The sequence below is a fragment of the Juglans microcarpa x Juglans regia genome, chromosome 4S (genome assembly GCF_004785595.1).
Source record: "Juglans microcarpa x Juglans regia isolate MS1-56 chromosome 4S, Jm3101_v1.0, whole genome shotgun sequence".
Classification (NCBI taxonomy): domain Eukaryota; kingdom Viridiplantae; phylum Streptophyta; class Magnoliopsida; order Fagales; family Juglandaceae; genus Juglans; species Juglans microcarpa x Juglans regia.
The window spans coordinates 22,273,388-22,297,676 of NC_054601.1; the positions used below are offsets into that span (position 1 = coordinate 22,273,388).

Below are 24,289 nucleotides of genomic sequence, written 5' to 3' on the forward strand. Positions count from 1 at the left end.
AGCTACCTTTCTTTTCTTTTCTTTTTTCTAGTTGGTTGGGCTTGAGATTAATTAGATATACATCATTTTGATAAACTTGTGTATATTTTTTTTCATTTGGCTTGATTTTATTATGTTTAATAAACTGTTTTAGTAATTTTATTGGGCAGAGATTTTTTTTTTTTTTTTTTTTATCAAGCTAAAGTTTCACTGTTATAAATATGAATATTTGGACTCAAATATTTTTGTAATTATATTATCTAGTATTAGATTTTATAGTTGCACTTTGATAGTAAATAAGTTAGATTTTTAATGCTTAAGTCGAAGTTATTAAAGGGACGTTGATGATTTTAGAAAGTGATGATATATTTTGAGGTTATGAGAATTTCAGGTTTTGAGGAATTAAAATAAGTTATTTGAGAAGTTTAGGCTTAAATATTGAAATACATGTTCAATTGAAATTTACGGGAACTACGTGATTATTTTATAGGTGACGATTAATATTTGTTTGGAATTGCTGAAGAGAATTTCTTGGAAAGCTAAGAAGTCTAGGTAAGTGGGGTTTCTATGCTAGACTTTGCAAAAAAATAAAATGGGCTGAGGTTGATTTTTGAAAAATATGCTTGTTTGGTTATGAAAAGAAATTTGAACTACCTCAATTATTTGTTCTGCACTACTCATGAGATTCTATTTAAGAATAAAATATTTTATGGCATAACTGGGGTAGACATGAGCTATTTTAGCATTCTGTTTCTGAACTGTGCAAAATAGAGTGAATATAAGATTTTGTGCATAAATTATATTTTTGTGATCTGACTCTATTCTGTTTTGAAAAATGTTCTGTACTTTGATATGATATGATGTGCTTTTTGAAACCTCTGGCATGACATTCTGTTTCTGTTCTGTTCTGACCTTACCACGAGTGTAAAACCGTGGCCTCTATTTGGGTTGCTACCAACTTTTCTATTTCTTGTGCACCCACTTTGGAAACAAAGCGGTTTTCTGCGTGGTCTTTCCTATGTGTACACTCGGGGCTCCGAGAATGATAATGGGAAGATTCACATTCTGTTTCTGCTCGGTTGGCCACCGGGGTTTGTACAACCCTATCACGGGGGTTAAACATGGAATTCTATTCTGATTTGATGTTTTCAGTTATGTTGTGCCAAGGGAATTTTTAATAAGAATATATTTTTTTTGAAACTTCCGCTCTGATATTTTTTTTATAAGATGCTCTGACTCTGCATTCTGAAAATAAAAAATGTTTTGTTCTGCATTCTAAACTCTGTAAATGTTCATATTTGCATACTAGTTTATGTTCTCTGTTTACTGATTTGTTGATAACTCACCCCTTATCTCCATAATATGTTTCAGATAATTTTGATGCAATAGCTGGAAGTCAGGAATAGGAAGTACTTGCAAGTTTTATTGATCATAGAAGATTATGTACCTTAGGGTACAAGGGCTTTTGGAGAGTCTGTTGGTAGTGTTGATATTTTATGTTGTTTTGATATTTTGAGTAGTGGATATTCCTAGTCTTGGTGGAAATGTTTATGTATATTATTGAGACACCTCTGATGTGCCATTATGTAGGAACATGAATATTTGTGTTGGACAAATAGATTATTGTTATGGAGACTCTAGTTTATTTTTAAAAGTGTTATTGGAGCTTTTGGAAGTATATTAGCAGTGTTGGAGTCGACTATCAGGTAACATAAGTTAACTCTTCGGACCCTTAGGGAAGGGGCGTTACAAAAGGCCACCAGGAGGACGAGGAAAGGAAGAAACCGCACCATGACGTGCACAGCCTGATTGATAAATATGAGGAGATGGCCAAGAAGATAGGAACGTCCTCTTTGGTCGATCAGTTGCTGTCCAGCACAAATCTATCATTTTCTGCGGAAATTATGGCGATGCCTTTGCCTCCAAAATTCAAGGTCCCGTCAATAGACCTATATGATGGCTTAAAAGATCCTGTGAAGCATATTGAGACTTTGAAAACCCATATGACGCTTCAAAGATTCTCGGGAGAAATTGAGTGTAGGGCTTTCCCTTTAGCTCTAAAGGGATTGGCGAGAGGATGGTTCGGTACACTACAACCAAATTCCATAGAAAGTTTCAAAGAGCCAGGCCAACAGTTTTTGACCCAGTTCATGGCGAGTAGAAGACACTAGAGGCCAACTGCGTGCCTACTATGTGACGCCCCGACTCCCACGTACAAAAAAATATGGGAATCGTGACGTCAGGATGATGACAACGCGGTCACGCATCCCAATGATAGTGCCAAGTATATGTACATGCAACAGTGTACAATAAACAACGCAGCGGATAATTTAACAAGTCAACTAAGTACCAAAATTTTAATACAAATATTCAAAACAAAGCATCTTTAAAAAGTTATACAGTCATCCCAAATAAAATATATACAAGTCTCAAACCAAAATAAGTGATCCCGGATCACTTCTCGGGCGGAACCGAATTCTCAGGCTCACCCTCATCCTCCTCTGCATCAAAATCTGTGTTACTAGAGAACGGTACCACAGGTAAGTATAAACCAAACAACCACGAGATAAAAACATATTGATGCCACCAACATGCATGCATATGATGAAATATGCATCAAATCCAAAATATCATTTTCCCCAAAAATGGATATTTTTCCAACACATGCCAAAATCTCATTTTGGCCAAAAAATAGTAATCCGTCATTTTTTCAGAAAATGATCCAAATCAATAAAACCTCATTTTTCCAGAAAATAAATCACATAAAATCTTTTTATTCAACACACGCTATTTTTCCAGAAAACAGCCCATCAATCCATTAACCATATGCACCATGATCTCCCCTAGGGATCATCCGCACGTCCTGGCTTCGTAGCGATGCTCAATTCCGCGCCCAGCGCATTAGTGGCCAAGCACTTACTACGCAACAAGCGATGCCCAGTTCCGCGCCCAGCACGTTCGTGGCCAAGCATCCTCTAGCCCCCGCCAGCAGAGGGGCCACAGAGTCGGCACGAGACCATCTCGTTCGATCCCGTTGTCGCCTAGTTACAACCCAGGGGACGTCACTCAATATATTCCGCTCCCGAGTGACCAGAGGAGCTCCACTGAGATAATACCCCATCTTGGCTTGAGATGGTGAGACACACGCACCCAAAATCCTTTAACACATGAAAACCTAATTTTCATGAAACACATGAACATGAATGCATGTACACGAAAACCCAGTTTCCTTTACAAATATGATCATGCGTGCAATATGCCATGTACATGAACAACACCATACCAACAACCAACATTTCACAATACCAACCAAACACACAACTCCGTCCACAATCCATCCGACCCCCGAACTCCTCGGACTCAGTTCGGCATGTCCAACCAGATCAATAATATGAGTTAGTGTAAAAATATATTTAAATCACGATAGTTCTTTGGTAAAATACTTACAGTGCTATAATATAATTTCTGAAGGATCACGAAGCTGCAAGAAGTGGCAACACAGCTGCAGAACAGTGTAAAACGCACTGTGGCCGTGGGTCTCAAAAACTCACTTTTCAACGGGGATAAACCAAGACCCGAAATTGATAGGGTAGGGCTTAGGGATGTCGGTGAAGCTAGTGGTAGTGGTGGTTTGCCGTGGGTGGCTGCGTAGAGGGCGGTTTTAGGCCAAAAATGCCGAAAATGAAATTGTGGATGGATGTGCTTCACCGGTGGTAGATCGGAGCTAAGGATGGGTGCGTTAGGTTGCTATGAGGTCAAGGATGAAGTGGTGAATAAATGGTGGCCGGAGGTGGCGCGATGGTGGCGCTGGAGTGAAGAGAGCGCCGTGGCTTGGTGTGGTGCGTGGGGGCTATCGACGGCGAGTTAGGGGCTGAGATTGGTGGGGTGGTGTCGCCGGCCGGTGGGGGAGCTGAAGGGAGGGGCGGTGTCGCGCACGGCGGCGCAACGACGGTGGGCTGGGAGAGGCGATGCGGACGCACGGGGAAGGGGAGAGAGGCTGTCGCACGCGCTAGGGAAAAAGCAGAGAAAAGAAAAAAGAAAATGGGAGAAAGAAAAGAAAAGGAAAAGAAAAAGAGAGAAAGAAAAGCAAGGGGAAAGAAATGAGATCCAATCCTCACATCTTGGGTCACAAAAATGATCAAACGAAAATAATTTCAAAACAGTAAGTTAAATAAAATAATTTAAACGTAATCATAAAATGAAGATAAAATAATTAAATCTAAAAATCAATTAATTGAAAATAAAGAACAATTTAAATGCATCACAATAATAAATATTAAGAAAATATAACAAATTAATTTTCACAATTTAAAGATCATAAAATAAACTATTTAAAAATATCCGATAATTTTAAAACAAGAGAATAAATTTTTGAAAAGAGGTCACATGAACCTCGTGACTGGAGATCGAAAACAAATGACGCCCGCAGAAACCCACCCCTAAGTGAAATACATACGGTCGTTGGTAGGTATGCAGGAGGTGGCCCAATTTCTTCAGGAAGGAAGGTGTATGCTAGGTGGGCGAGATACGAGGAAGTTTTTAATGTGGAGCAACCCCGAGTGCAGATATCCCCCACTATATCTTTTAGCCAAGGGGTCGTATATCCTCATGATGATGCCTTGATGGTAACAATGCTAGTGGCAAATTTTACCACAAGGAGAATATTAATTGACAACGGAGGTTCAACAGACATTCTATTATGGGATGTTTTCAACAAGATGGGAATCAGTGCAGATCGATTGAAACTAGCACCAACTACATTAAAAGGGTTCATTGGAGATGCAGTACAGCCAATGGAGTCCATTACATTACTAGTATCTGTAGGCACAGACCCTCATGTTGCCATGGCTATGACTGAGTTTTTAGTGGTGAAAACTCAGTCAGCATATAATGCAATCATTGGGCAACCCACGTTGAATGCTTAAAAGGCTATTACCTCGACCTATCATCTGAAAATGAAGTTTCCAACGAAAGCTAGAATCGGCGAGGTACACGGCGAGTAGGTCCTAGCCAGAAAATGTTATGTGCAGGAGCTCTGGCCAGGGCAAGGAAAAGTCAGTGTTGTGGACACTAAGGAGGAGACAATCTTCCCGCTAGCACCCCAGATAATGATGACGGAACTGAAAACTAGAGATGAAAGTACTTTAAAGCAAAGGGAGGCAGATGAGCCCCTAGAGTTGGCCACCCTCGAAAAGGGTCATCCTGAGAGCCATGTGAAGATAGAGACCAAACTATTAAGGGAAGAAAGGCAGCTATTGATAGATTTTCTCCTAGACCATAAAGACGTGTTCACATGGAGTAATAAAGATATGCTAGGAATAGGCGAGGAGATCATCGAACACAAGTTGAGTCTAGACCTAAAGGTGCGCCCAATTAAGCAAAAGAAAAAGAAACTTTAGTACCAAGAAATACAAGGCAATCGCGGAGGAAGTGGACCATTTACTGGTAGAAGGATTCATCAGAGAAGCACAATATACGGAGTGGCTATCCAACGTAGTGCTTGTGAAGAAAGCCAACGGGAAGTGGCATATGTGCATGGTTTTCACCGACCTCAACAAGGCTTGCCCGAAAGAGAGTTTTTCGTTACCACGCATAGATCTAATAGTAGACGCAACAGCAGGGCATAAAATGTTAAGTTTTATTAATGCCTACTCAGGATACAATCAAATCAGGATGAATGAGGCAGATCAGGAGAAAACCGCTTTTATAACTGACCGAGGGTTATATTGCTATAAGGTGATGCCCTTTGGCTTGAAGAACGCTGGGGCAACTTACCAGAAGTTGGTGAACAAAATGTTTGAAGACCAGATAGGAAAAAACATGGAAGTATACGTTGACGATCTGCTGGTAAAAAATATGGAGTTTGCCTAGCATGTGGAGGACCTTAGGGAGGCTTTTTAGGTCTTGCGACGATATCGAATGAAGCTCAACCCAACGAAGTGTACATTCGGAGTGCAATTAGGAAAGTTCCTCAGTTTTATTGTGTCAGGGAGAGGAATCAAAGCAAATTCCGAGAAATTAAGAGCAATAATAGAAGTGAGGTTGTCCACAAACCCGAACGAGGTGCAGAAGCTGGTAGGAAAGATAGCCGCTCTTAATAGGTTCATATCCCAATCAACAGATAAATGTCTTACATTCTTTCAGGTGCTTAAGAAAGCACAAGATTGGGATGCCAAGTGAGAAGAAGTGTTCACCCAGTTGAAGAAGTATTTGGCTAACCCACCATTGCTCAGCCACACCAAGGGGAGCTGTTGTCATTATACCTGGTAGTGACCCCGGACGCTATGTCAGCAACCTTGGTGCGAGAGGAAGAGAAGGAACAAAAGTGGGTATATTACGTAAGCAGGGCCTTGAGAGGAGCTGAAATCAGGTACCCACAAGTAGAGTTAGTCGCCTTCGCCGTAGTGGTAGTAGCAAAGCGATTACGACCATATTTCCAAGCCCATCCAATAAAGGTCATTACATCATCACCCTTACAAAAGGTGTTGCAAAAACAGGACACCTTGGGGCGGTTGGTCGAATGGTCAATTGAATTAAGTGAGTATGATATCAGTTACATACCAAGGAGTGCCGTGAAGTGATAGATCTTGGCCGACTTCATAGCAGAGTTTTCAAATTTTCGGGAAGAAGCCCATAAATCACTAGAGAAGAATCTATGGTAAGTGTATGTGGATGGATCATCCTATCGAACAGGGGGAGGAGTTGGTTTGTACGTGGTGAAAAGTGAAGGGGGAGAGTCGTACCATGCAGTACGATTAGACTTCAAAGTAACAAACAACGAAGCAGTGCTCGCCAGTTTAGCAATAACAAGATGTTAGGGGGAGGAGATTGAAATGAAAGCATACTCGCAGGTAGTGGTCGGGCAGATCACAGGGGAATACTTGGCGAGAGGGATCAAACTCATACAATATCTCCACTAGGTTCAGGAACAATGCAAATACCTCAAGTGCTTTCAAATCAAGAAAATACCTCAAGAAGATAATTTCAAGGCTAATCGATCAACACGAGCGGCCTCAGCAAGGCAGGAAGAGTCGTTACCATGGAAGGTTGATCTATGAAGAATAGCCAATCCAGCAGTAGGAGAGGAAAGTTTGCAGACTTTGTGCTAAAAGAAACCGGTGTCACCACGAGAGAAGAAGGGAAATTAGGCCCTCGATGGGAAAACCCTTATGTTCTAGTAGCAAGCCACAGACCGGGAGCTTATCACCTCAAGGATGCCGCAGGGTGTGAGCTACCCCACACATGGAATGTAGAACATTTACAAAAGTACTACATCTAAGGGAAAGATATGTAGCTTCTTTCATTTGTTGATTTACTTATTAATCTTATTTTTTCAATAATAAATACCTGCACATTTTTCCCACATTTCTTTGGCTTTTTTTGACAAACTCAAATAATATGGCCAAAACCTGAAGACAAAAGGTGATGTGGTCAAGGGATCTCCTACTAGCCTAATAATTAATGGTAAAAAGGTCGACGGATCTCCGACTAGCCTAATAAATAAGGGTAAAATGATCGAGGGATCTCCCATTAACACCTTCTCACCAAAAGGTGACGTGGTCAAGAGATCTCCCACTAGCTTAATAATTGAGGGTAAAACGGTCGAGGAATCTCCCGTTAAAACCTTCTCATCAAAAGGTGACATAGTCGAGAAATCTCCTACTAGCCTAATAATTAAAAGTAAAACGATCGAGGGATCTCTCGCTAACACCTTCTCGTCAAAAGGTGACGTGGTCGAGGAATCTCCCACTAGCCTAATAATTAAAGGTAAAACGGTCGAGGGATCTCTCGTCAATCCTCATCGCCAAAAGGTGACGTGGTTGAGGGATCTCCCACTAGCCTAATAAATAAGGATAAAACGATCGAGGGATCTCCCGTTTACACCTTCTCGCCAAAAAGGTGACGTGGTCGAGGGACTCTCCCACTAGCCTAATACTTAAAGGTAAAACGGTCGAGAGATCTCCCGTTAACACATTCTCGCCAAAAAGTGACATGGTCGAGGATTTCTTACTAGCCTAATAAATAAAGGTAAAACGGTCGAGGGATCTCCCGTTAACACCTTCTCGCCTAAAGGTGACGTGGTCGAGGAACTCTCCCACGAGCCTAATAATTAAAGGTAAAACGGTCAAGGGATCTCCTGTTAACACCTTCTCGCCAAAAAGTGACATGGTCGAGGAACTCTCCCACTAGCCTCAAAATCAAAGGTAAAACGATCGAAGGTTCTCTCGTTAACACCTTCTCGCCCAAAAGGGACGTGTTTGAGGGGCCGTCCCACTGGCATAACACTCAAGTTGTGAATGACATAGCCTAATACTTAAGGTATGGATAACATACGTTGATATCTTGATGCGGGTCACCAAGAAACAACAATAAATAACTTAATAACTGATAAACAAAGTTCAATAGCCTCAAAGCGGCTTACAAAATTCAAGAGCCTCAAAATGACTTTCGAAGTTCTGTTGTGTACAAAGCTTCAGAAAAAGTTAAAGCAAATCCTTCATGGGGTGCAAAAACTTCAAAATATACAATTGCTAGGATGGAAGAGGGGAAGCGTCAGGCTTCTCAACTCGGCTGAAGGAGTCACAGAAATGAAGGGCAGCCTCACTAGCCCGAATAGACTTCCACTCCAGAGTATGCAGATTCGTTGTGGGTTCCCGAAAAAGAAGCTCACGGAGCTGTTTGACAACCAACTTGAATCCTATACCCCAAGCTCGTAATCGAACGTTGGGGCAGTAGCTAGTTGGGGGAGAACCCGATTGAGATTATTCTAAGAACTCTCCAAAGCAGGGGCCAACTCGGCCAAATTTTTCTCCAGGGTAGCAATCTTTTTCTTGGCAGACTTCACAACTTCATCAAGCTGAAGATATTGATGGTCGCTGTTTTTGAGAAGGCTCTTCACCTCGGCCAAGTTTTTCTCAACTTCAGCTTTCATCCCTTTGGCCACCCCCAGCTTTATGAGTAGCTATCATTGTTCATTTCCGAGAGAGGCCAGGTGAGAAGCGTAGTCGGACTTGGACTTGGTTAATTCTTCAATCTCTACGTTTGCACGATCAAAGCTGGCGGCCAAGTCATCCCGCTCTTTTAAGGCAAGCTCCACCCGAGCAGCCAACTCATCTCATTCTTTGTTAAAAGCATCTACCTGAGCAGTTAAGTTGTTCCTTTCTTACACAATTCCCTATGTTTGATTTAGGCAAGTGGCAAGATCATCTCGCTCTTTCCCGATTGTTGCTACTTTTTGACGATAGTAATTGGCATCTGCGGTAGAATTCGCCAACTCCTCCTAGAATGAAGCAACTTGGGCATAAAGGATAACCAACTCGCCCTCGAATGAGTGAAAACGAGCCTTAAGCTGGGTCAACTCGTTGGCGAGTTGGTTCTTCTCATCCTCCAATTGTAGCCTGTCGTCCACCAAGTCCGCGGCAAGGCGATCGACTCCCTAAAAAAAAAAGGGGAAATGCATTTAAGATATGCTCTTTAGAACTGATGATCAAAGCATTAAGAAAAAGGAAAACGAGTACGAAGGGAGTACTGGCGCAAAAACACTACGAAGCTGTTGAACGAAAGCATTGATAAGATCCACTCAGTGAGTATGTAGGGATGCCAAGAAAATTAATGGATGAGAACTTGAGGAACCTCTCGGGTTGATGGCTGGCGATAAGGCAGTAGCAAAACACCCTTGAGGAAAAGTAGCTTCAGTCAAGACAAATGAAGGAATGCTGACAGGTGGATCAACATGAAGACCAGAGTAGGTTTCAGCATCATTTCTCGCCCAAGTTTCATCTTGAAGGGGAACAACCCGATCAGTTCCAAGATCCTCCTCGGGAGCTGTCAAAAATGGCTTGCCGCTTCCTCCGGGAGAAACGCTGAATGGTGAAAAAGGAATCGAAACCCTATTGGTACTGGCGAGGGAGAGTGCTGGAAACATGAAGGGCTAGTCAGGGGTAACCCCACCTAAGATTGTCGAGGCGAAGGGGAACTAGACGCCGCTGCTATCTCTTCAACACTCCCCTCCTTGCCATGTTCCAACCCAGGAAACATTAGAGGGCCTGTCAATGACTAGTGGGGGCAAAATCAATAAAGGCATAGAAGCCTCAAAGGGTTGGAAGTTCGCAGAAGTAGATGGAGGTGTTGTAAGGAGGTCGGGATTCAAAATCACAATGTCCTCTTCCATGTTCCAACCCATGTTCAAAATCACATTATCACCTCTCTGCTGCAAATCTTCAAATGGTGCCAATGAAGGCTCAGTAGCAACTTCGGCGGGACTCAAAATCACAATGTCCTCTTTCGATGGAGTGTTATCACCTTTTTGCTGCAAATCTTCCACTGGTGCAGATGAAGGCTCAGCAGCAGCTTCGGCGGCCATCTCCGCCGTGATTATGTCTTCAAGACCTTTTTCGGCGTAGGACATGACTTCATTTAGAGAAAGAGTCAGTGGATCCACAAAAGTGGCCATAACACTCGTTTTCTCTCGAGAAATAGCCAGCTTGGTGCTTCCACCTGCGTGAGAAGTTGTTTTACCCTGTGTTTCCTGAGAAGAAGTTAACTTAACATTAGCTACCTGAGATGCTGCCCCACTTAGTTTTTCTTGAGGAGTTGCTAATTTTATACCACCAATTGGCTCAAATGGACGTAAAGAACCACACCCTTGGAGGATATGGACTAGTTTGAGCGAGGCGAGATACGAGCCCTCTTAAGTTTTCTTTTCTTTTGCCCACCTATGCCAAGACAGTTTTTCCTCTTCAAATTGGCCGCGGGCGAGGGGGCATCCAAAAACTCCCGAGCGGATATATGGGCCCAGCTAGGAACCATCAAATACTTCTCAATATTACTAGGTGTTAAAAGGGCATTCGAGAAGCATAACTTGAAATGAGCTTGAGCCCAAGACTCTACTAGTTTCACATGGGCTCCTTCACGTGGGGGAAAGGATAACCTCAATATCATCTCCGTTGGGAACAGGAGACCAACAGGCCTTAACAGAAAATTCCTGAGTGGAGGCTTTGTCAGTAGGGAATTCCCAGCCTGAGCCAGAAAGAAGGAAAAATTTGTTGGTCCAATCTTTTGCATGAGAGTACTTATGCTCTAGCTCAACCAATTTACTACGAGATGTAAAGCTGCAAAGGTTCCCCTCCAAACGCCTAAACCCGTGTAGGGACAAAAATTCTCAAGCTGTTAGGTTAGAGTATTCATCGCCCACAGATTCTAATACCCTTCACCACAGGACACAACAGACCATCAAAATTCTCCAGGTATTGAGCACCAACTGAGTAGGGCAAGCCCTAACACGTCGCAAACTGGTCACACAAAGGGCAATCAAAGCCCCATTGTAAACATGGCAAAGTAGAGGGTAACAGAGATAGTCATACCTTTTGCATCAACAACTCTTTGGTTTGGAGTAGGGGCCCTCAATTCTACAGAATCTGGGATGTTGAAGTTATTTCGAGCATTCTCTAGTTCGCGAGGAGAAATAGCTAAAGACCAATGAGAACCAGCGAATATGGACGCCGGAGGAGCAACGACAACTCAAAGAGGAGAGCCACCGGGTGGTGAAGAACCACGAGCAGAAATCACAGCTTTGCCTTTAGGAGAACAAGAAGTCATGAAGGAAGGAAGGAGATTGCAAGAACTCGGAAATGAGAGCAAGAAACGCGAAAGAAACAAGAGTGCAAAAGATGAGGGAAAAGCAAGAACTCGATGGGCATTAAGTAGAAAACGAAGTGAGATGACGGTTGGCATGCCTAAGGAATATAAATGAAACGGCATCCTGACACACCTCAAAGAATGAAGCGACGTTCAGATTCAAGTCTCATCACACCGTGATGAGACTTCATGGGGGTGATTGGAGAGGATGTCCCGACCGGTTAGCCTCACATGGCCTAGGCCATTACTATAACCCAAAGCATGTTCCATTACCGAAGAGCCCACTTATATCAGGAGGACCCAGTCCACTGCCAATACCGACTAGGTAACCACTTAGCAGTGGCAAATGATAAAAACGATTATTATTTGAATCTGATAAAGGATAAACCTCCATCTCTAGATTTGAATTTAAATAATGGATAACCATTATCGTCCAAAGAATGAGGACGGTTCAAAAAACTCTATATAAGAAGAGAACTCAGGTACGTAAAAAGGATCCGATTCTTGAGAATTATACTATTATTATTCCAGTAACTGACTTAGGCATCGGAGACGTTCCATCGAACTCCCTAGCCGCCTATTCTTTGGTTGAAGGTGATCATGAAGTGGTGGCGGTGAAACACGTCCACAACACCCATATTTTATGAATATAATACGACCACAAAATGGCTATAATCACTTGTACTGTAAAAGGTAATAGCAATGTATAGAATGCAAGTGCAAATACCAAAAATGATCCCAGAGTATCAACCGTGGGATACATTTTCTGAATGTGGTGTTAACAATGACCAACAACCCTTCAAGCAATTCATATAAATGTAACTTGTTCTGAAACAAAAATGCATGCAACGGTAGCATGTTTGTTAGCCTTTTTTCCCAACAAAATGTGTAAATTTTATTCATATCCCCAAGCATTAATGTTCTACAAAATTTGATTTCTAATAATAAAAGAACCTTCACAAACACGTCATAGCGAAAGACAATTAAATCGACAAAAATTTAACAAAGAGGCATAGGTTGCCTGAAGAACTTGGGCCCAAATATTATGACACTGATGAACTGCTTCAAACAGTCTAAGTTTATGGTTTTAAAACCATCAACTTAGACCATGAAAAAACATGTCGCATTCTATGATGCTAACATTACAATAGCCCTTTGATTAGGCTAATTAACACAAAAAGGATGCAATATGTAGAGGTAAAGATACACACTGGATACATAAACAGTTATCTGGTGCTAACCAAAAAAAGTGTTTTTGGATATAATATCGCCATTTACAGGAACAAACAGCATGTCTAAATGAAAATGATCCCATCCGCTTGTGGAAAAATGCAAGACCAGTTGATGGGTGATTAATAGATGCATGGACGTATTGGAGGACAATTAAGGTATGAAATCCATTTTTGAAACTAGGTTGGGTGGGGATTTTTGTAGTAGGAAGAGCAATACCTTACATGAAAGGTAAGATCAGTGGGACATTGTTAAAGATTGAGCACCAAATCAATTGCAAAAAGGGAATGGTCATCACAGATTTCATAACAGAGCCCTTCCTCCAACTCTTTTTCTTTCATTCACATGAATCTTCATATATGAATAAATTATATATAAATTATATTTCAAAATAATAGTTTATATATGAATAAATTATATATAATTTATAAATAGTCTGGACTAAATTAGGGGTCAAAAAATGAGCTTACAATTTGAAGAAATGAAAAACAAAAGAAGAAAAAAGTAAAGGCTGAAAAATAGGCCGATACAGGCCGAAATATCGGCCAGTACGAGCCGAAACAACTGAAATTCTAACCGAAAACTATATCCTTCTCTGTACCGGCTACGCCACAAAAAGGGTATATTTTGACTATATCAGCCGATACGGTACGAAATTCAAAACTTTGGACCCTTCTGCATATTCACTCTCACATGCACAAGATTACCAAGACCAATATACTTAGGGCTTTGACAAGTATTCACATACGATAAACGTCTTCTAGGATTTTAAAAAAGTTATAAACTTACCTATCTTCCTATCAAATGTTAAAATAGTAAAATAACTATTTATAACTAAAATTGATTGCAAATAATTTTTTAGTTGCAATAAATTAGTCATAAAAATCGGTTTTTCTTGCAATGAAAACGAAAAAAAATGGGGTATAAATATACACGATGGTCAAGTTTGCATGCATAGACACAAATACACGTCAAGATATGTTTTCATCACTATCACGCCCTATGATGCCCCGATTCTCACGTACGAAAATATGAGAATCCTGATGTTGGAATGATGACAACACGGGTCACACATCCCAATGATAAGTACTCAAGTGGGTGTACATATAACAGTGTACAACAAAAGTCTCAACGGATAATTTAAATAAGTCAACTAAGTACCATAATTTTTAATACAAATTAACATACGTAAAATGATTAAAAATAATTATACAGTTATCCCAAGATAAAAATATAATACAAGTCTAAATATAAAAACGAGTGATCCCATATCACTCATCGGGCGGAGCCGAATCCTCAGACTCACCCTCAACTTCATCTACATCAAAATCTGTGTTACCATAAAACGGTATCGCATGTAAGTATAACCCAAACAATCACGAGATAAAAAATATATTAATGCAACCAACATGCATGCATATGATGAAATATGCGTCAGACCCAAAATATCATTTTTTTCCGAAAATGGATATTTTCCAATACACGCCAAAATCTCATTTGGCCCAAAAATAATAATCCGTCACTTTCCCAGAAAATGACCCACACGAAACCATTTTATCAAACACACGCTATTTTTCCAGAAAATAGCTCAAATAACCATTTATCCAAAAACTCGCCATTTTTGCAAAAAATGACCCATTAACCAATTTTACCGTATGCACTATGATCTCTCCTAGGAATCATCCGCACACCCTAGCTCTCATCGTCATACCACAGGTAATGAACATGCGAGTAACTTCGTAACGAGCGATGCCCAGTTCCGCGCCCAGAGCGCTCGTGGCCAAACATCCTCTAACCCCCGCAAGCAGAGGGCCATGGAGTCGGTACGAGAGCGTTACCATCCCGTCCGATTCCGTTGTCACCCAGCGACAACCCAGGGAACGTCACTCAGTATATTCCACTTCTGAATGACTAGAAGAGCTCCACCGAGATAATACCTCATCTTGGCTTGGGGTCGTGATACGCACGCACCCAAAAATCCTTTATCACATGTAAACTCAGTTTTCAATAAACACATGAACATGAATGCAATTACACGAAAATTCAGTTTTATTTACAAACATGATCATGCGAGCAAATATGCAATGTACATGAAACGACGCATTATCCAACAACCAACAACTCACAACACAAACCAAAGACACAAACAACTCCGTCCTCCAATCCATCCGACCCTCTTACTCCTTGGACTCAGTCCGGCATAACCAACCAGATCACATTAAAATGAGTTAGTGTAACAATACATTTAAATCACGAAAGTTCTTTGGAAAAATACTTACAGTGCTATAATATAATTTTTGAAAGATCACAGAGGTGCAAAATGTGACGACACAGCAGCGTAACAGTGCAAAATGCACTGTGGCCGTGGGTCTCAAAATGTAAGATTTCGAACGGGGACAAACGAAGACTCGTGATTGCTAGGGAAGGGATTAGGGATGTTGGTGAAACTAGTGGTGGTGGTGGTTGGCCGTGGGTGGTGGCTAGAGGGTGGTTGAAGGCTAAAATATCCAAAATGAAAATATTGATGTGGAGTTTCACCGGTGGCGGATCGGGGTTAAGGATGAGTGCATTAGGTTACTAGAAGGTCAAGGAAGATGTGGTAAAGAGATGGTGGCCGGAGGTGGCGCGACGGCGGTGCAAAGACTCAAAGAATTCCGCTGCTTGAGGCTGTGCGCGGGGGCTAATGGCGGCGTGGGAGGAGCTGGAAATGGAGGGGGGTGATCGCCGGCCGGTGAGGAAGAAAATGGGAGGAGCAGTGAGGCACACGACGGCGCGTGGCAGTGGCTGGGTGGAGAAGAAGAAAACGCACGGGGAGAGAGAGAGAGAGAGAAAGAGAGAGAGAGGGAGGAAGCAGGAGAGGAAGGAAGAAAGATAAGAAAAAAAAAGAAGAAAAAGAGGAAAGAGAAAAAGAAGAGGAAAAAGAAAAATGATGATGTTCAATTCTTACATCTTGGGTCACAAAAATGATCCAACGAAAAAGATTTCAAAACAGTAAATTAAATAAAATAATTTAAACGTAGTGATTAAAATAAAAATAAAATAATTAAATCTAACAACACAATAATTTTAAAACCTACAAACAACTAATTTAAATTAAAGAACAATTTAAATAATAAATAATTATTAATAACAAAAAAATATATTGAATTAACAATTAAAGGTCATAAAATAATATAACGTAAATCATCTAAAATTTAAAATAAGAAAGTTTATAATCTTAATAAATATAATAATTTACTTAATTAAAATAAACGTAAATACGGTATATCGTACGCCCTATCAGAGACAGGACCTCAGAATTGGGAGTCCTGAAGTTCTTACATGAAGAACCACGTGATTATTTCTAATTTATTGACTGATTTTGTAATAAGTACGATAGTATTCTGGGCCAGTTGATGATACATCACAACAATACAAATAAAAGACCAAGCTAGTTTATAGCCAGTAGTTAATTAGAATTAATTTATTTTTACCAAAATAATTTTTTCTATATATTCTAAATTTTTATTATCTCTAAAGAACTACTTGCTGAGAGCTAATTATGCACTCTTAGAATTAGTCAAAATGATGTTCTTGGACAGCCTGTGTGCTAATAAAAAAAAAAAAAAAATATTATTATCTCTAACTTTATCGGTAATATGACATTTAAAGTGGCTCATATTTGAGAGGTTAATTAAAAAATTACTTGAAATGTTCCAAGTCACCATGTGTGAATAGGGATGGAAGAAAAACTGAGAATCAAGAATTACTCTATTATTATTAAAGCTATCTAGATGTTTGTTATGATTAATATATTCGAGTAAATTAAAACTTGTAATAATATGCATGGTAGCTATAATAGAAATCTTAAACGAGTGATCTTGATCACTTTGCACGTTGCATATTGTAGGATGACGAACCTAAATCCATGCCTTGAAATTCAAATTGACGAACCCAAATCGATTAATCTAGCATATGGTCCCCAAACCCCCATGCAAATCTCTATAGTGTTTTAAAAATTTAAAGTATAATGATAGGCTTACTTACTACCCTATAGTGAATTTTTTTTTTAAATATTTTTAACATTCTTAATAATTAAGAAAAAATTAAAAAAAATGTACAATTTTATTAATAATTATTTTTTTAATTATTAAATAAAAAAATAAAAAAATAATAATAAACGAGTGGTAAAAATTAATAAGCATAAAAGTAACTGATCAGTACTCTCGATTGCACTGGCTGAATATATCAAGGCAATATATATGAAGGCACTATAACCATTCATTGATGGTTGGGTACATGTAGATTAATGGCACGTGGGAGAGGACACCCGATACAGGTGAACCCAATAATTGCATCAACTTCAAACGAGAGGAGAAATCATTTTAAATATAATCTGCAGAGAAGAAAGAGCGTAGAGAGAAACTCAGAACACCATGGCTGAACATAAGAAGCTTCACATAGCCATGTTCCCATGGCTAGCCTTTGGTCACATAATCCCTTTCTTAGAACTCGGCAAGCTCATAGCCCGAAAGGGTCATCGCGTTTCATTCATATCAACTCCGAAAAACATAGAACATCTTCCAAAGATCCCTCCAGATATAGCAACTTTGATAACTTTAGTGAAACTTCCCTTACCCCATGTAGAGAATCTGCCAGAAAATGCAGAGGCCACCATGGACGTACCATACCACATAGTTCCTTACCTTAAGATAGCTCATGACGGTCTCCAAGAACCTTTGTCTCGTTTCTTAGAAAGTTCGACTCCTGATTGGATTATTCACGACTTTGCACCTAATTGGTTACCACTAATTGCCACTAAGTTAGGCATCCCACGATTGTTCTTCAGTATATTCAGGGCATCATCCTTATGTTTCTTTGGACCATTAAAGGGCAGCACAGATACTACTGCACGAACTGAACCAGAGCAGTTCACCGTCCCTCCAAAATGGGTCCCTTCTCATCAAAAATAGTGTTTCGGGTCTTTGAGGCGAAGAAACTTCTTGACAACTTTGATGAAAACCCTTCAGGTGTTTCAGATTGGGCTCGTTTGGTGCCAGCAGCCTTAGGCGCTGAAGCCGTGGCAACTAAAACGTGCATGGAGATCGAAGGTGAGTGGGTGAAGCTCCTTAGTGACCTTTATGAAATGGATGTAATTCCAGTAGGCTTTCTGCCGCCCTCGACGGAAGAAAGCAGAAACGAGAGAGATAGCACTTGGGATACGATTGTTGAGTGGTTAGAAAAACAAGAGAAAGGGTCAGTGATTTTCATAGCACTCGGAACGGAAGCCCAACCAAGGCAGCAAGACTTTATCGAGTTGGCTCTCGGGATAGAGCAATCGTGGTTGCCCTTTTTTTGGGTTATAAGAAAGCAAAGTGACTCAGTTGGTGGGGACTCGGTTGAGCTACCAGAAGGGTTTGAGGTCCGAACCAAAGGTCGTGGGGTTGTTTGGACGAGTTGGGCACCCCAGTCAAGGATATTAGGTCACGATTCAGTTGGGGGATTTCTTACCCATTGTGGTTGGAGCTCAGTATCAGAGGCACTCCAATTTGGACTTGCAGTACTTATTATGTTGCCCTTTTGGATCGACCAAGGATTAATTGCAAGATTTTTGGAAGAATGGCAGGCAGGAATTGAGGTACCAAGAAATGAGCAAGATGGGTCATTTACCAGGGACTCGGTGGCTCAAACATTGAAGTTGGTGATGACGGATGCGGAGGGACAAATTTACAGGGACAAAGCCAAGGAAATGACCACCATATTTGGGGACAAGGACCTCCAGCACCAATAAGTAGACAAATTTGTTGATTTTCTTGAGAAAAAGGGGCATGTCTCTTAATCAGATTAGATTGTATGGATATCTAGCTGTTTGTATTTTAATCACCTTATAACCTCAGGTGTTAATGTGTGTTTCAATACTCAATTTATTACGGATCAATGCATTTATATGGTTTGTATATCTAGCACCTGTCTTTTTCTTAATACGCTGACTTATGCTAACATGATCCGTACTGCCACATTGGTGCGAAAATGGCCTTTTGTAAATTAAATAATTTCCGTGTGGCAACTCTCCTTTACATGTCTCATGGATTGCCTTCTATAAGATTACAATTTACAACTTGGTCAAGTGTTAGAAACCGAGAAAACACTATATCGATCGATTGCTAGGATAACAAAGTTGAACTTTAATGATTTGCGACATCATGATTAGCATATAACATGGTATAATATTATTCAAAATATAAAGATTGACATGATAACGAAGTTGAACATGAGAAGCTGCAAATTATCATACATATATATATGCACACTGCACACATGCGAGAAGAATCAGATTAGGATGGTTGATTAAGAGACATGCCTCTTGTTCTCAAGAAACTCTACAAATTTATCAACGTATTGGTGCTGGAGGTCCTTGTCCCCAAATATGGTGGCCATTTCCTTGGCTTTGTCCCTATAAATTTGTCCCTCCGCATCCTTCATCACCAACTTCAGCGTCTTAGCCACCGAGTCCCTCGTAAATGTCCCATCTTGCTCATTTCTTGGTACTTCAATTCCTACTTGCATCTCTTCCAAAGACCGAGCGATTAATCCTTGGTCCACAAAGAAGGGCAACAAAATAAGTGCAAGTCCAAAATTGAGTGCCTCTGATACTGAGCTCCAGCCACAGTGGGTCAGAAATCCCCCAACTGAATCATGAGCTAATATCCTTAACTGAGGCACCCAACTCGTCGAAACAACACCACGATCTTTGGTTCGAACCTCGAACCCTTCTGGTAGTTCAACTGAGTCCCCAGCAACTGAGTCACTTTGTTTTCTTAGAACCCAAAAGAAGGGCAATCCCGATTGCTCTATCCCAAGAGCCAACTCGATAAAGTCTTGTTGACTTGGTTGGACTTCGCTTCCAAATGCTATGAAAACCACCGACCCTTTCTCTTGTTTGTCTAACCACTCAACAATCATATCCCAAGTGCTATCTCTCTCGTTTCCACTTTCTTGGGCTGAGGGCGGCAATAAGCCCGTTGGAATTACATGCATTTCATAAAGGTCACCAAGGAGCTTCACCCACTCAGCTTCGATCTCCATGCAGGTTTTAGTAGCCACGGCTTCAGCACCCGATGCTACTGTGATGACACGAAACCAATCTGAAACGCCTGAAGCATTTTCATGATCGAAGCCGTCAAGGATTTTCTTTGCCTCAAAGATCCGAAATGCTATTTTTGATGGGAAAGGGACCCATTTGGGGCTGACGGTGAAATGCTCAGGCTCTGTCCGTGCATAACCTTTGCTAAAATTTAATGGTCCAAAGAAACATAAGGATGATGCCCTGAAAATACTAAAGAACACCCGTGGGATGCCTAGCTTAGCAGCAATTGGAGGTAACCAATGAGGTGCAAAGTCGTGAATAATCCAATCAGGAGTCGAACTTTCTAAGAAACGAGACAAAGGTTCTTGGAGACCATCATGAGCCCTCTTAAGGTAAGGAACTATGTGGTATGGTACGTCCATGGTGGCCTCTGCATTTTCTGGCAGGTTCTCAACACGGGGCAAAGGAAGTTTCACTAAATTTATCGAAGGTGCTGTATCTGGAGAGATCTTTGGGAGGCGTTCGATGTTTCTCGGAGTGGATATGAATGAAACACGATGACCCTTTCGGGCTATGAGCTTGCCGAGCTCTAAGAATGGGATTATGTGACCGAAGGCTAGCCATGGGAACATGGCTATGTGAAGCTTGTTAGTCTCAGCCATGGCGATCAATGGTACTAGTGGCGTTCTGTGTTTCTCTTATTATCCTAGTTCTGTGCGGCTAGGATTCTTTTGACATTTGAAGTTCATGCAATTATTGGGATCCCCCACATGACATGACATCTAACCTACCATTGTGGAGCATATGTATATATAGTGTTTAAAATATAAGATCTTTTTTATCATTTCAGATTATTCCGATAGATACGAGTTCATTTTATTTAAAATGAAAAGAATCATTGTCATTTGACAGCATAAAAAAATGTGAAAAATAAAGACAACACTGCAAATACAGAGAAGAGAAGGGGAGATGGAGAGTAGAGGCTAGGGGAGAAGTGAAAGCTATAGCAGTTTTAAAGAGTGTGGAGAGAAATTTTTGGTAGTGTTTACTTATCCATTGTCACTCACTGTTAACATCAAAATAAAAAGTGAATAATATTTACAATTATAAATTGTTCAATTGTCGTATAATTATTTAAAAAAAATAAATAAAATTTAAAATTTAAATAAAAAAAATTAATTTTTTATAATAAATTTTATTTTTTTCAAAATAATTAGATGATATTTACGCGTTTCACAGTTACAATTAAAATTAATGAAAAGCAAATCTGAGTGTGAACGTACAAGACAAAACGCATAAGAACTCCTTATAGCCTCCCTTTCGTTGCTGCAGATTCGTATGCATTTCTGCCGTCAGATTATGGGCGTGCCAAAGATACGACAGATACAGGCAGATTTGAATGGGAGGCATCACGCTATTGCTGGGTGGTGACAGTTGGCTTTTTGTTTTTTATAATCATTCTATAAAGCTGGACCTCGACTTCCATCCGGTTGAAAACAGCTAACATTTAGGTCCACTTCGCCTGCATTTGAATATTAAAATAAATTAAATTAAGTTAGGATAATAAAATATTATTAAAATATTATTTTTTAATATTATTATTATTTTAAAATTTAAAAAAATTGAATTATTTATTATATTTTATATTAAAATTTAAAAAATTATATTGATAAACTCCGATGCGAAAAAAAAAAAAAAAAAAAAAATCAATATCTGATCTATCTTTATCAATAATATGATATTTAAGGTGGCTCATATTTCAGTGGTTAATAAAAAAATTACTTGAAATGTTCCAAGTCACCATGTGTGACGAGGGATGTAAGAAAAAATTGAGAATGAAGAATTACTCTATTATTATTAAAGCTATCTAGATGTTTGATATGATTAATCTATTCAAGTAAAAACTTGTAATAATATGCATGGTAGCTATAATAGAAATCTTAAACAAGTGATCTTGATCACTTTGCACGTTGCATATTGTAGGATTGACGAACCTAAATCCATGCCTTGAAATTCAAATTGACGAACCTAAATCGATTAATCTAGCATGCAAATCTCCATGGTGTTGTAAAAATGTAAAATATAATGATAGGCTTACTTACTACCTTATAGTGAATTTAAAATTCTTATTTTTTTAAAATATTTTTTTAACATTCTTAATAATTAAGAAAAAATTAATAAAATATATAAGTTCACTACGAAAAAATCTACACAACGCCTCCTACTATTCACACAACCTCTACACACCACACTTTTTTTAATTTTTATTATATTTTTCTTTTATAAAAAATTTAATATATGAATAATGAATAAAATAATTAAATTAGTTTAAAAAGAATAAACTCAAAAAAAATTTAAAAAAATATTAAAAATTTAAAAATTTAAAAAAATGTGGTGTGTAGAGATTGGAGAGGTTGTGTAGCATTGTTCTTTTACTAATAATTACTTTTTTAATTATTAAATAAAAAAATTAAAAAAATAATAATAAATGAGTGGTAGAAATTAATAAGCGTAAAAGAAACTGATCAGTACTGTCAGGGTTGCACTGGCTGAATAGACAATATATATGAAGGCGCTATTACCATTCATTCATGGTTGGGTAGATGTAGATTAATGGCATGTGGGTAAGCCTGAGTTAAGTTGAGTTGAGATAATAAAATATTATTAGAATATTATTTTTTAATATTATTATTATTTTAAGATTTAAAAAGTTTGAAACTCGGGTTCCGGTTCGGGTATACCAGGGTTCCCGGGTCGGAACCCGGATGAACACCCCTAAAGAAAATGACCACCATATTTGGGGACAAGGACCTCCAACACCAATATGTAGACAAATTTGTTGATTTTCTTGAGAAAAATGGGCATGTCTCTTAATCAGATTAGATTGTATGGATATCTGTTTGTATTTTAATCACCTTATAACATAAGGTGGTCTGTTTCAATACTCAATTTATAACGGATCAATGCATTATATATATGGTTTGTATATCTAGCACCTGTCTTCTTTTTAATACGCTGACTTATGCTAACATGATCCATACTGCCACATTGGTGCGAAAATGACCTTTTGAAAATTAAATTTCCATGTAGCAACTCTCCTTTACATGTCTCACGGATTGCCTTCTATAAGATTACAATTTACAACTTGATCAAGTGTTAGAAACCGAAAAAACACTATATCGATCGATTGCTAGGATAACAAAGTTGAACTTTAATGATTTGCGACATCATGATTATCATATAACATGGTATAATATTATTCAAAAGATAAAGATTGGCATGATAATGACGTTGAACTTGAGAATCTACAAATTATCATATATATGCACACTGCACACATGCGAGAAGAATCAGATTAGGATGGTTGATTAAGAAACATGCCTCTTGTTCTCAAGAAACTCTACAAATTTATCAATGTATTGGTGTTGAAGGTCCTTGTCCCCAAATATGGTGGCCATTTCCTTGGCTTTGTCCCTATAAATTTGTCCCTCCGCATCCTGCATCACCAACTTCCATTTCTTAGCCACTGAGTCCCTCGTAAATGTCCCATCTTGCTCATTTCTTGGTACTTCAATTCCTACTTGCATCTCTTCCAAGGACCGAGCGATTAATCCTTGGTCCACAAAGAAGAGCAACATAATAAGTGCATGTCCAAAATTGAGTGCCTCTGATACTGAGCTCCAGCCACAGTGGGTCAGAAATCTCCCTACTGAATCATGAGCTAATATCCTTAACTGAGGCACCCAACTCGTCGAAACAACACCACGATCTTTGGTTCGAACCTCGAACCCTTCTGGTAGTTCAACTAAGTCCCCTGCAACTGAGTAACTTCGTTTGCTTAGAACCCGAAAGAAGGGCAATCCCGATTGCTCTATCCCAAGAGCCAACTCGATAAAGTCTTGTTGACTTGGTTGGACTTTGCTTCCAAATGCTATGAAAACCACTAACCCTTTCTCTTGTTTGTCTAACCAGACAACAATCATATCTCAAGGGCTATCTCTCTCGTTTCCACTTTCTTAGGTTGAGGGCGGCAACAAGCCCACTGGAATTATAGGCATTTCGTAAAGGTCACCAAGGATCTTCAACCACTCAGCTTCGATCTCCATGCAGGTTTTAGTAGCCATAGCTTCAGCACCCGAGGCTACTGTGATGACACGAAACCAATCTAAAACACCTGAAGCATTAATTTCATCGAAGCCGTCAAGGATTTTCTTTGCCTCAAAGATCCAAATTGCTATTTTTTATGGGAAAGGGACCCATTTGGGGGTGACGGTGAAATGCTCATGCTCCATCCGTGGATAACCTTTACTAACATTTAATGGTCGAAAGAAAGTTCTACGGTATTTACAAGGAACCAAGGATTACAGATTGACCTAC

General features: G+C 39.6%; 2 protein-coding genes and 1 pseudogene across 2 annotated transcripts; 1 reads left to right on the forward strand and 2 right to left on the reverse strand.

The window, feature by feature from the left end:
- The first annotated feature begins 17,230 nt into the window (after positions 1 to 17,230).
- LOC121263875 lies at positions 17,231 to 18,784 on the forward strand (annotated as a pseudogene).
- A 100-nt stretch (positions 18,785 to 18,884) lies between these two features.
- On the reverse strand, positions 18,885 to 20,659 carry LOC121263876 (putative UDP-rhamnose:rhamnosyltransferase 1). Its single transcript, XM_041166958.1, has one exon. The coding sequence runs from the start codon at positions 20,572 to 20,574 to the stop codon at positions 19,174 to 19,176; it is 1,401 nt and encodes a 466-aa protein (XP_041022892.1). The 5' UTR covers positions 20,575 to 20,659; the 3' UTR covers positions 18,885 to 19,173.
- Positions 20,660 to 23,280: 2,621 nt separating this feature from the next.
- Positions 23,281 to 23,895, reverse strand: LOC121262140 (putative UDP-rhamnose:rhamnosyltransferase 1). The gene has a single exon (XM_041164552.1). It carries the CDS (start codon positions 23,893 to 23,895, stop codon positions 23,281 to 23,283), a length of 615 nt encoding a protein of 204 aa, XP_041020486.1.
- Positions 23,896 to 24,289: the final 394 nt, after the last annotated feature.

Bases quoted from the DNA above. Each gene is read 5' to 3' on its own strand.
- LOC121263876 (XM_041166958.1), bottom strand. From the start codon at position 20,574: ATGGCTGAGACTAACAAGCTTCACATAGCCATGTTCCCATGGCTAGCC.
- LOC121262140 (XM_041164552.1), bottom strand. From the start codon at position 23,895: ATGATTGTTGTCTGGTTAGACAAACAAGAGAAAGGGTTAGTGGTTTTC.